The sequence below is a fragment of the Protopterus annectens genome, chromosome 1.part2 (assembly GCF_019279795.1).
Source record: "Protopterus annectens isolate FY-2018-M chromosome 1.part2, PAN1.0, whole genome shotgun sequence".
NCBI lineage: Eukaryota > Metazoa > Chordata > Ceratodontiformes > Protopteridae > Protopterus > Protopterus annectens.
Window position 1 is genome coordinate 960,611,435 of NC_056727.1, and position 13,542 is coordinate 960,624,976.

The 13,542-nt window shown below is 44.9% G+C and overlaps 1 protein-coding gene across 2 annotated transcripts in view; it reads right to left on the reverse strand.

Annotated features, from left to right (window-relative positions):
* Window positions 1–502: 502 nt before the first annotated feature.
* The window catches only part of NDUFS5 (NADH:ubiquinone oxidoreductase subunit S5), a 106,390-nt gene continuing 93,350 nt past the window's right edge, over window positions 503–13,542 (reverse strand). For both annotated transcript variants that reach the window (XM_044059915.1, XM_044059916.1), the window contains one exon: window positions 503–791. In XM_044059915.1, the coding sequence (XP_043915850.1) occupies window positions 687–791 (105 nt within the window). In that variant the 3' untranslated portion in view covers window positions 503–686. The remainder of the gene's footprint in view (window positions 792–13,542) is intronic.

A 13,542-nucleotide genomic window follows, 5' to 3' on the forward strand; every position in this document is an offset into this window, starting at 1 on the left:
TACACAACTACATACAATAAAAACGTGTTACAAATGACAGCTTTACAGCAAATGAAACGCCTACTCAGGGCACATACTTGCATCCCTACATGAAAAAAGTCAGTGTCCCACAAAGAAAAAAAAACACTAAATTTCACGAATAGCAGGAGTGACTCACACAGCATCAATACTCTTGAGTCAAAAGTGGAATGCTTGCCTCTGACACAGCAATAAAAACATACTCGCTTCAAAAATGGGATGTGTAAATGAAGTTGATAATACAGCCAGAAAAAAAATGACTCTGTGGCAGTATAGTGCAACAGGAAATTGCTTAATCACAGTACTCACAAGCAGAAAAAAAAAGAAAACGAAACTGTTTGCAGTACACCTCACATTATGTTGACTAGGTACCAGTATTTAAAATTCACCCCAGCTACTACTGACAGTGAAAAGCAGCAGCAGAGATCCATAAATACTAAATACTACGCTGTGAAGGAAGGCAACACAATGAAAACAAAGTACATGGATTTATAAAACAATATTTTAATAAGGTTTAGAGACCGTAATGATTCTAGTCCTCTGAGCAGACATGCAGGCGTTTGTGGTGGCACTGTTACACTATCAGCACATACACAGTTCAGCTTGCTCCAGGAGGCTTGAATGGTTCCTTCTGTACAATGTCTTTCCTCACTTTCTGGAGGTCTTTATCAGGGCCTTGGCTCATCTTTTCCCACATGACAAGGGGGAGGCGTGTATTTCCCCTCCTTAATTAACTTATCCCTCTGCTCTCTGATCTGCATCAAACGCTTCATCTGAAATTATACAGCAAAAACATTAGATTCAAATACTCTTACATACGTATCACACAATTTACAACTGCATCAGTCATGTATAAATCCCTGGTTCTCAAGGCAATAGCTAGGAGTAGACTTTGTATTAATACACGCTCATGCAAAAAAAGGGTAAGAATTAAAGTACTTTTAAAAAAAAATGTGAAAAAGCTTCAAGATAAAAAGTAATCCACACTAACCCCCAAGGAGTTCATGTGCAAAAACATCTGTAGGGTGATGCAAGGTGCAATTCCGCCCAACCCCCTTCCTTTCAAAAGCAGTTTCTTGCTTCTTGGGCCTTTGCAATAATTCTAATTCACTTACAACTTTTTCAGCATAATGGGTAAAACACAATGTTATACAAATCGTCTTTGTGGACAAAGATGGAAGGACTCAATCAACTCAGGAGAAGTCAACATTTTTTTTTAAAGACACTATATGGCCAGCAGATCAGAATAAACTTTATGGATAAGCCTAAGGAGGAACCAAAAATGGCTAGACAACTCAAAAGAACAAAGTAGTTTGTGGTCCTTTGGTGGGTAATTTTAAAGCCTTATTAGAATGTAGGGAAACTAAATGGCAGATAGCTCTAAGAGCAGACTACCCTCCAGGACTAAATGAAACTATTAACATCAAGTGTTTTCTTCAGTTACAAAGGCTTTGATGTAATTGTTCATAAAATGGGTTTTAATTGATGAAACACTGTTTAGTAGCTTATTATTGACTATTATATAAATACATTTTTGTATTTATATATATATGTAATGTTAAAAATTCTGTACTGCATTTTTAAATTTTCATGGCATCATAATGGCTATTTAAATAATTTATTTGAAGCATTTTGTCATTGGATAAGGTTTTTTTTGCACATGACAAGTATTTAAAGGGTGGTTTCAAGTTTTTGTATTTATTCTGATGAAGTTTGTGGTGTTTTATTAAACGAACGAAAGCTTATAAGTTTTGTGGTCCGTTTTTTTCCTGGTCTTTGGTTTGCTGCTTTTTCACTTTTACTTTGTTCTCAAGAAAGAATCGCACATCACGCTCCCACTTCACTAGCAAATTGGAGAAAACTTAAGAGTACAAAGACACAGCTAGACTGCCTGCATGAGAGGCTAGCAAGCAATTCTTCATTCAACCTGAAAATGAAGGTACAGTTGCCAGTGTGTACTCAGAGATGCAAGTCAATCCTGAAGTTGCCAAGATCTCTAGCTACATTAATAATTGCATAGCTCTTGAAAAGCAGCTGCATACCTAACCTGGAAACACACTGGACACTAACTTTCCTCAAGTTTTGAGGTCTGCCGTGGAGTTAACCAATCACTGTCGAGAGAAAAATTTAGACATATCCTCTGGGAGTACTAAAAACTGGGGGACTGAGTAGAATTCTACGAAAAGAAATTAAGACAATGCTGGCTGAACAGTTAACTCTCATTAAGAAAGGCAATGAATTTAGAGAGAGTAATGAGCAATGCAGGAACAACTTTAAGATTAGTTAGGAAGGAGTCTCCAAGGAACAGGCAGCAGTTAATTTCATCTCTTCAAGTTAGGATGCATGATAAACTCACTGCTAAAAGACTGTCAGTTTGCCATTGGATTTTTTTTTTCTGTTTTGACAGAACATCTTTTAGAACACTGCTCATTCTCATGGTAATGTGACTGCAGCAAAAGTTGTCACATAACCCTAGCTATGGCTGCCACAACATGCTGTCTTGAGCTCTTTTATAGAAAAGCAAATTTTATATAAATTAAAGGTTGTCCACATTAGAAGAATGTTGAGGGCTGCGAGTGGGAGGATATCAGTAATGCAGCACAAACTTCTCAATAGTCAGTAATTAAGGTTAGTTAATGCCCCACGTAACTGTACATTCTTCAAGAAAAAATGCCTGCATCAGTGACATAATACAGCAATTACGACAGAAATCCAACTGCAATTCTCAAGAAATTAGGACAGTGGACAATCATTTTGGAGCACTTTGCAGGACTGTCCTTCCACAGACACTTTAGGCATTAGTTTCAAACTTTGTGTTTTGCATAAGTCTAGGTCTTGCAGATACATTTGTGGAAGAAAAAGGAAGGTGTTCTTGTGAACTGTCTGTCAGCGTTCCACCACATATGTCATAATATTATGTCACTTAGATGGTCAGTTTTGTGCAGACCATAATTACCTTACACACCACAAACTGATAGTCAAATTTCTGATGCCATTTGTCCTAGCCATATGGTATTTCAGCAGCCCTTGCAATTCTGTCGTGTCCCTCTCCTAGCAACAATGAAGTCACAAAAGGACTTTGACTATATAACTGACTTGCGACTTAATAAAATATTGAGGAAGTGTGAACGTAGTTACAATTATATAGCCAAAGTCCTTTGTGACTTCATTGTTGCTATGGTGACTGGTCATACCAGCTAGCCCACACCCATCACAACAGTCAAGAGTTTGTCTCGTACACCTTCACATCAGTTTCTTCTTTAAATGCATCCTAAATGGGTCTTAAAGCATTTCATTGATCACTGCATTACAATGTTGTTTCATCCTTGTCTGTTATCTTTGAAGAAGGTGCCATCCTTTCTGAGAAAGGTCTTCTCCCCGCGGCTTTAACATCTGGACAAAGGAAAGGGTTTCACTAGGTGACATATACATTGCAAAAATCAACATGCCAGAACACACACAAAAAAAAAACAGGAACACATTTTCTGTCAGCCTGGCATTAGCACATTTCATGAACATTCACTTTTAGCCTGGCATAACCTTTGACTTCACAGGGGGCCATTTAGAAAGGACACAGATGTCTGCAAAGTGGCACATTTGCAGCCAGAAAGGACTGTGGATTGCGATGTCAGTGCACACTGCCCTTGCTGGTCTAACCACTGTGTTAGTAGAGAGTCTCATGTAAGATTGGCAATAAACAACATAGCTGACACATTTGAGTTTCATAGCCTTCTTAGTGTCAGTTTGAAGTCTCCTGAAGGACTCTAGGGCCTGTTCTGTCAACTCCCTCTGGAAACTCGTAATATGAGAAATGTACTTAAGTGTTCTCAGTGAAAAAGCTCTGAAAGTGTAAACATGCTTCCCAAACCAATCCACTCCTCTGAATTCCAGATACTATCTGGATGGACTACACAGCTTTCTTCTGACAGCTCCTTTTTTATGCCTGCTACAACCACAACAAAATCCAAAGAGGTCTCCTGCACACCAGTGCGGATGATCCCTTGGAAGAAAGAGATCTTCACCCAAGTTACAAGAGACAGGTGGGCCTGCACTGAATGCCTTGATAAACACTTCCTCATCAGGGAGAAGGCAAGTCAGTGGACCAGTTCTCTTTTTGTCTAGGGGATTGCAGGAGCTCACCAAAAGTGGTGCCTCCAGGAGGAGAATGCGGGAGGAGCTTTCTCCTTCATCTAGGTCTGTTTGGCGAGGGATTCCAGGAAAGAATCTAAGCACCTCCTCCTGCACCTATAAAATATCTATCAACTTTACCCTTAAAATATATTCAATACGCTAAGACGTAGAATGTTAGTCTGAGTTTGGTTTCTTGGCACAGCCAGAAAAAAAAGCCTTTTGCACCATTAGCCACATTTTTCTCATACTGTGCCTTCTTGAAGTGAAGCTGTCTTATTAGAATCTCTGTAGCTCTGAACAACTACAGAGAAATATTTCTGATAAACAAAAGAACGTTGGAAGCAGTTTCATTACATATTTTTGTAGAACTGCTACAGTTAAGAGAATAATTGATGTCTATTATATTTAATGGAATATGTTCAGTAACTTACCCACAATAAGACTGAACAAACATGACATCCAGGGTTACATTATTTACATCCCTCAACCTTTCACTTGCACTTCTGACAGAATCATTAACTAGTTTACAAAATTCTTTAAGCTTGTACTCCGAGCTTAACTTTACAAGGAATGGAAATAGTTGTTCATACACAAGCATGATCTGAGTTGGCTGCAGGAATAGTTACAGTATTAGACATTTAAATGTATGAATGACCAATAGCGACATTAAGAGCATTAAACCCTCTAGTTGGAAATGTCACATTGGGGTCGTAGCCTACTTTTGTTAATACGTGAAAGAACTATGATCGGAGTTGGCTGCAGGAATAGTTACAGTATTAGACATTTAAATGTATGAATGACCAATAGCGACATTAAGAGCATTAAACCCTCTAGTTGGAAATGTCACATTGGGGTCGTAGCCTACTTTTGTTAATACTTGAAAGAACTCTGTTTCACACTACTTGGAAGAAAGACTTTGGGTCTGGTCAGTGTGAGGATAACTTAAGTTTACAGTTTAAACAAGATATATATATATATATATATATATATATATATATATATATATATATATATAGAGAGAGAGAGAGAGAGAAAGATATATCTCTATATACATATATATATACATATATATACATATATATATACATATATATATATATATATATATCTCTATATACATATATACATATATATATATATACACGAGAGAGAAAGATCGATATACATCTCTATATACATATATATATATATATATATATATATTTATTATTGCAACATCTGTCAGAGGACAGTTTTAGGGTTTGATAAAACCCTACAATATGACAATCTGATACAATATTTAGAGTCACACAGAAAGTGTTCACATATCTATTTATTCATCAGCACACATGACTGAACTACATTAGTCATGTAAACAAAGATTCCACCATCACCACATGTCCATCTTAAAATTATGATATTCAGAGAAAACAACCAATGGCAGGGCCACTCAAACTATTTAACTTGTGCTTAGCCACAGGTTTGAACCTCAGACTTTGTGCACAGTAGTGATGTCACTCCATAAGGGTGGCTCCACCACTAACCCTGGGAATTATACTTACATCATTTGCAAAGCCACTGAACATTATAACTGATGGTAAGCCATGATCTCATCAAGTTACACCTGCAGTACTTTGGCTTTGTCGAGAGGAGATCCTGCCCAGTGAACCTGGTTAACTTCTTTGAAAGGGTAACACAGGCTACCGACAGTGTCATGCTGTCCACATTGTGCATCTTGACCGGTTAGGCATTTAATATCAACACCCCCCCACCACCACCAACAATAGTATAACTAGGGATCTACTTGCAATGCATTAAGCTTACTATGTAGCAAGACGGATAGGAAACGGAGTAAGAGTCAGACCCCACATGGTATGGGTAGCAGGTGCTTAGAGTTTCATGACGACTGGTGAGCCACAGACATTTCCCCATCTCCAGACCATCAACCAAGATTTCTTGTTAATCAAGTTTACAGAAAACTGCAAAGTGGGAATCAATGTCAATAACCTTCTGAAACACCCAATCCATTCAGAAAAAAACAACCTACTTTTTAAATACCCCAGATGGCAACTATCACAAGCAAAGTACTTTGTCTTTGAAAACATTCCTTCCCAATGTAATGTAATGTAAATATCCACAATTAACATTTATTATGCTTCCTGCCCATTATGTCTGAACTCACTGTTAACCATACTGGCTAGACTAGGGTTTCTTGAGGTGAATGCTGAAGTGTAGGAGAACTACCTACTGCAGTCAAACTGAAAACTCCATTAGCATAGCCATACATAATAAGACGTTATGTACTCACCATAACGTTCCATCTGAGTAGGTGACTTCATTTGGATGCAACCTGTGGGTATCGGATCCGAGCCGGCAGTTCAAAAGCTTTAGGATCCGAGCTCCTAGCTCCTCCCTCTACCCATAACCCCTTGCCAAGCCCTGACTGACCTCAGATTGAGTTTGCCCTGTATACCAGATTCCTGGGAAACCAGGACTAATATTGCTAAAAAGGTCAAGGGGATGGAGGGGGGATGGCTGCATCCAAATTAAGTCACCTACTCAGATGGAACGTTATGGTGAGTACATAACTTCTTAATCTGAAGTAGGCAGACTTCATTTGTCTGCAACCTGTGGGACAGAGTCCCCAGCTACCTAAACCTTGGGCGGCCGTCATGGAAGGATGTTCCGAAGCACCGCAGAGCCAAAGGATGCTCTCCCTCTGGAAACAACATCCACTTTATAATGCGAGATGAAAGTATGAGATGAGGTCCAAGTGGCTGCTGCACAGATATCATCTAAAGGCACTCTAGATTTAAAAGCAGCAGACGTGGATACTGCCCTGGTAGAATGCGCTGTAATTCTCTGAGGTGCTGGCCTTCCTGAGGTGTCATAAGCCTGCAAGATACAGTTAGAAATCCAATTCGACAGGGTAACCTTAGAGACTGCCTTACCCAGAGCGAATGTTGCAAAGGAGACGAACAGTTGATCGGATTTCCTATGACAAGCTGTTCTGTGAATATAGAAGCGCAGCTGCCTGTGAACATCTAAAGAATGTAATTTATATTCTCCTTTGTTTTTATAGTTGGGGAAAAAAACTGGCAAGTTAATCGATTGGTTGATATTGGATTCTGAAGAGACCTTCAGTAGAAAGGAAGGATTGGTCCTGAGGAAAACCCTATCCGGAAAAAAGGAAAGATACGGTGGTTTGACACACAAAGCCTGGAGTTCAGAAACCCTTCTAGCTGATGTAATGGCTACTAGGAAGGCAGTTTTCCAGGAAAGGTATTTTAAATCCACAGAGGCTGCAGGCTCAAAGGGGGGAGCGGTTAGGGCCTGCAGAACTAGAGATAAATCCCAAGGTGGTATAGCTTCCTTAACCGGAGGCCTCAAGAGAAATGCACCTTTGAGGAAGGTTTTGCAAATTTTCGCAGCCATGAGAGGTGTTGAGTCAAGACCCACATGGTAATGGGAAATAGCTGCCATCTGTACCTTTACCGTGGAAGAGCTTGCTCCTTGCTGAAAAAGGTCTGTCAAGAAGTCCAGTACCGCCGAAAGTGGTGCAGAAAAGGGGTCAAGGTTATTATGTTCTGCCCAAATAGAAAACCTCTTCCATTTGCTTCGATAAACCTTCCTAGTGGAAGGTTTATGGGCCGCCACTAAGATGGCTTTCACTGGTGACGAGATACCGGGAGTCCTTATCAGGGATGGACTTGGAGCAGCCAGGCTGTCAATTTCAGGGTGTGAAGGTTCGGAATTGGAAGCCCTTGAGGATGGGAGATGAGATCCGGGATCAGATCTAGAATCCAGGGAGGATTTACTCTGAGACCACACAAAGGGGAACCAAGGTTGACGAGGCCAGAACGGGGCAATGAGAATCATTTTGCTCCCCAAGCTGTTTGCTTTCTGCAAAAGTTTCTGCATTAGAGGCAGTGGAGGGTAAGCGTAAAGGAGACCAAGCATGCACCAGGGCGTCTCTCGGGGATTCCCCGAATGGGGGAAATAGAGCGAAGAAACTGTCGCATTTGGCGTTTGAGGGAGAAGCAAAAAGATTGCAACAGGGTTGCCCCCAGGCGGCAAAAATCTGCTTCGCTACTAGAGTGTTGAGAGACCACTCGTGAGGGGAAAGAATGGTGCGACTGAGCTGTCCGCTAGGATGTTGGACCTTCCTGGAATGTGCGTTGCCACAAGAAAGCGATTGGTGGAGATTGCCCATTCCCAGACTCTCATGGGCTCTCGACAAAGGGGATAGGACCTGGTTCCCCCCTGTTTGTTGATGTACCAGACTACTGACATGTCCGTCTGGATAGCAATAGTCCCTGCAGGGAGAAGGCTGTGTAGTGCTTGCAACGCTAATAGCACCGCCCTCATCTCCAGGACATTTATATGCAGTGAGATCTCTGAACTGTTCCACGTGCCTTGGACAATTTATCCCGCTGAATGTCCCCTCCACCCGAGGCGAGAAGCGTCCGTGGTCACCGTGGCTAGGGGGAAAGCAGCACAGAAAGGTCTCCCTGTTAGGAGATCCGTTGACTGGAGCCACCAAAGAAGGGAGCTCCTGCATGCCTTGCTGATGGCTATCGGGCTGCTGAGAGGGAAGTAGAGCGGGGACCTTTAGACCTGGAGGGTCCATTGAAGAATCCGCATGTGAAGTCGAGCATGAAGAAGAAGCGGAATGGCTGCCGCCATTGAACCTAGGGCCCTCAGGACCGAAGCTGCTGTCGGAGCAGGTCGTAAGATGGCCGCGACATGACACCTCAGGTTGGACAGTCGATCCGGGGTGAGGAATGCCCGCATTTTTCTTGTGTCCAATCTTCCTCCTATAAAGTCTATAAGCTGTGTGGGATCCAGTGAAGACTTCTCTTTGTTTATGGCGATGCCCAGCCGAGGAGCTATGTGAAGGAAATAGTCCCTGGCTGAGCACAGCAGATGCCTTGATGACGCCGTGAGGAGCCAGTCGTCCAGGTATGGGAACACCTGAATTCCCTGGAGTCTCAGGTGGGCCGCTACTACTGCTAGTACTTTGGTAAACACCCTGGGGGCAGAGGTGAGACCAAAGGGAAGGACCCTGAACTGGTAGTGGCTGGCTCCCAGCCGGAAGCGAAGGAACCTCCTGGACCGTCTGTCCATGACAATGTGGTAGTATGCGTCCTTGAGGTCTATGGAGCACATCCAGTCGTTCTCCCGCAAAAGGGGGAGGATAGATTGTAAGGTGATCATCCGGAATTTTTGCTTGGTTAAAGACAGGTTCAGTTGTGACAGGTCTAGAATCGGTCTTAAGTCCCCCGTCTTCTTAGGCACCAAAAAAAACCTGGAGTAAAACCCTGATCCGGTCTGATCTCGGGGGACGCGCTGGATGGCTCTTTTTGTTAGCAGCTGCGCGATCTCGATAGCTGCTGCCTCCCTTTGATTGGGTGGTACATCGGGGAGGCTTCGGGATCTGGGAATTTTGTGAAAGGGAATTGAATAGCCTTTGGATATCACCCGAAGCACCCAACGGTCTGACGTGATTGACTCCCATGTTGTCAGGTGCTTCGAAAACCGCCCCCCGACGGCCTCCAGGGATGGGCGGCTGGGCAACCCTTTAGGGTTGCTGCGTGGGTCTGTCAGAGAAAGGTTCTCTGGACCCAAAGTTCCTAGGAGCCCCTTCTGCCTCTAGGATGGCGACCTCCCTGTCGTCCTCTGCCACGGAAGGACTGGTTGTCCGGAGTAGGTTGGGATTGCTGCGATTTCTGGAACCACATCTTTCTCTGTCCCTTTTGGTTCTTCGAGAAGGACCTCTGGGGGAGCTGAGAAGCGGACTCAGACGGCAGACAGCGTCTTCCCATCCTTTTCGCTCTGGACCAGCGTTTCGCGAACTGTTTTGCCAAAAAGGGCAGAACCATCGAAGGGGGCATTCGCGAAGGTCGCTTTGAAGGGCTCTGCGAAGTCACAGTGGCGGAGCCAGGCCTGACGCCTCATGACGAGGCCCGCTCTGCTAGCTCTAGCGGCTCCCTCAGTTGCGTGAGAAAGTAGCCGCATAGAAGTATTTGAAACCGCTCTGAGAGTGGCCATAAGGGTGGAGTACAGGTGTTTGTCCTCCGCCGACATGGACTCTGGGGGGGATGCAGCGTATTCTTTAATCAGGTCTCGTTGCATCCTTATGACATGTGCCATGTAGTTCAGCGCTCTCAAAGAGAAGGTTGCTGAACTAAAGACTCGCTTCCCAATGCGGTCCGTCGAGCGGGACTCTTTGCTCGAGGGATGTATAGAGGGACTTTCCTGAGCTAACTCCCTCTTTTTGGCTGCAGCCATCACCATGGCATCTACTGGGGGTCCCTTACTCCAATGAGTGCGGTCTGCAGGGGGACTAAGGATACGATCCGGGTGTTTCGGAACAGGCTCAACGGTGTCTGGGTCCTTCCACGCTCTGGTGGCAATAAGGTCCACCAGAGGATCGGCAGGAGGAGACACCCAAGAGGTAGATGGGCCCGCCTCAAATGCCTCCAAGAACACAGACTCGTCTGAGGAGGCCTTGGGGGCAGACCACCCCCCCCTGATCCTTAACATTTCCATGATGTCTCCAAATGAGACATCCTCTGGGGGTGATCTTGGGGAGCCCTCCCCTTCATCCAAGTCTGTGTCTTCAGTGATGGACTCAGGGGAGTCCACGTGCCTCCTCTTCCACTTGCGAGGCACTTCCTCAGGGGGACTGTCCGAGCAGTCCTCGCCAGCACCCAGATGTTCCAAGGGAACTACTTGGGACATCTAGGCGGGCTGTCCCTGGGACCGGCTGATGGGAGCCTGGCCCAGCTGTGAAGGAGTGCGGGGTGGAGCCGTGGCAGGGACCGGGGGTCCGGAGGTCCTCAACAGCGCTCTTTCCACCACGAAGGCCGAGGGGGAGCCGACCTCTCTAAGCCCCGAGAGCCGACCCCCACTCGAATCCGACGCATGGATCAGAGCCGGCGCCGAGACTGTCGGATCCGAGAGACCAGTGCGCTCCGACCTAGACGGAGCCGAAGACACACCAGCTCCCTCGGATCCGAGGCTCGGCCCCCGGCTCCGAGAGGTCGGGTCCGAAGTACCCGAAGCACTCAAGGGATGGATCGGATCAAAGGTTCGCCGACCAATCGGATCCGAACCACCCCCGGATCCAACTCTGCCCGGCTCCGACAGCTCCGAACCCGGGAGTCGGGTCGGAGAAGGAGCTATAGGGACAAAACATGGGGTCGAGGCCCCTCCCGGATGGGGGGGGCCAGGAGCACTCCCATCTGCATCTGGGCCTGGATGAAACGCCTCATCATCCGGTCCATATCCGCTTCAGACAGAGAAGGTGGACCTCGATGAGGCCACCGAGGCAGACCTAGAATGCCGCCTCGGTGACCTTGAAGCAGGACCAGTCTCCATCTCCTCTGGTCCAGGAGAGAACCGGGGAGAATGGAGATGAGAATGAGGACAGCTAGAAGCCACAGGAGAGGCCCTCTTAGACGGAGGGGCCGAGAGGCCCTCTTAGACGGAGGGGCCGAGAGGCCCTCTTAGACGGAGGGGCCGAGAGGCCCTCTTAGACGGAGGGGCCGAGAGGCCCTCTTAGACGGAGGGGCCGAGAGGCCCTCTTAGACGGAGGGGCCGAGAGGCCCTCTTAGACGGAGGGGCCGAGACAGAGGTTTCGGCCCGTCTTTTGTGGTGCCTCTCCTTGTGTCTTTCTTTCTCTCTCCTGGTCTCCCTATCCTCCGGCTTCTTGGTGGGAGGTTGAGTCCCTGCGGAGGAAAGGGAGACCGCAGCACCCGGGGGGGACTGCTGACTAGCAGGGGCAGAGGCCGAAGCCGATTCCGGAGGGATAAGTCCCGCCAAAACCAACTTCGACCTCCGCTCTCTTAAAGCCCGGGGGTTGAACCCTGCACATATGGTACAACCAGATGACAGGGGTTCAACCGCCAGACATTTAACGCACCGAGTGTGGCCATCAGCTGGAGAAAGCTTGTGGCCACACTGCATTGAAAATATCGCCTTAGGTGCCTCTGCCTTGACTACACCCTAACAGGCCTACACTAACACACACACAAACCAAGTCAAAACTACGCAAAACCCGAGAAAAAATTAAACTAAAGGGAGAAGAAAAGCCTAAACACACACTCTTAACTAAAATTTTTTAAAAGAAAAGAAATTTTTCTGTCAGAATACTGAATTGAAATACTTGCTACTAGGAGCTCGTGAAATCCGTTGGCTACTCGAATGCGGCAAACGAAAATCTGAGGTCAGTCAGGGCTTGGCAAGGGGTTATGGGTAGAGGGAGGAGCTAGGAGCTCAGATCCTAAAGCTTTTGAACTGCCAGCTCGGATCCGATGTCGGATCTGATACCCACAGGTTGCAGACAAATGAAGTCTGCCTACTTCAGATCATATATTCAGTAGATGTCCTGCCAATGTCATTTAGACCAGCATAAAGGATCACTTGCTGGTATCTAATGCAATTTTATTAATGTTGCAAAATAGCCTAGACAGCATATTAACCAGACAGGCATTTACCTCTATTTACTCCAGCCAGCATGTTCCTTTGAGTTCTTAGGACTGAACCACATATAACCAACACTTCATCCACTAAGTTGCTACTCGCAGATAATAAGTCTTTGATCATCAAGAAGACTTAAACCATTAATGGCTGAACTATCGCATTCAACCATTTAATGAAATATTTGCTCTCCCTAACCTGAAGGCACACATTGTTATGCACCAAGTAAAAGTGTACAAGATATCCCCAGGAAGCATGACTTCTCACATTCTCATTTACAGAGACCATGTTCGTAGAATCTGAAGCAATAAATTAATCCTGAACTATTAACACCTTACTCCCTCCAAGAGCCCTACTCCTTTTCTTTGGGACACTTGCTGTAGGAAAATCTTAAATTTTTTTACATAAACGTTTATTGCTGAAATTACTTCCACTACAAAACATGTTAACATATTCAACTTGTAATTATACCAAAAGGATTAAATGCTCATCTCTTCCCTAAGAAGTGACTCTGCACTAACAACTGAGGAATGAATCCTTCAAGAGGAATCAATCATAAGGCATCACTGCAGATTTATAACTCAGGGTCCCCACCTACAACACTCTTACAATCTCAGACCAGAACACATACTGACTAAAAGGTATGACAATGGGATGAAACGTTCTTTTAAATGCACTACAAATATATGCTCACAACTCTGTTCCAGTATTTGTATCTTTTTATGCAGCTAAGGTCAGAAAAGTAAAGACATGACTGAGGAAGGACAGCCCTAAAATACTAAAGGGGGATGCACAATTTGAGGAGGTCGGTCAGGAAATCTTTTGTGATGGATGAGGTCAATTCATCAACAGCAAAGAGCTAGGAGAGGAATGACTGCACTTCAGGTTAAAAGGTAAAAAAAACAACCTTTACCTCTGTTTCACGTAGTG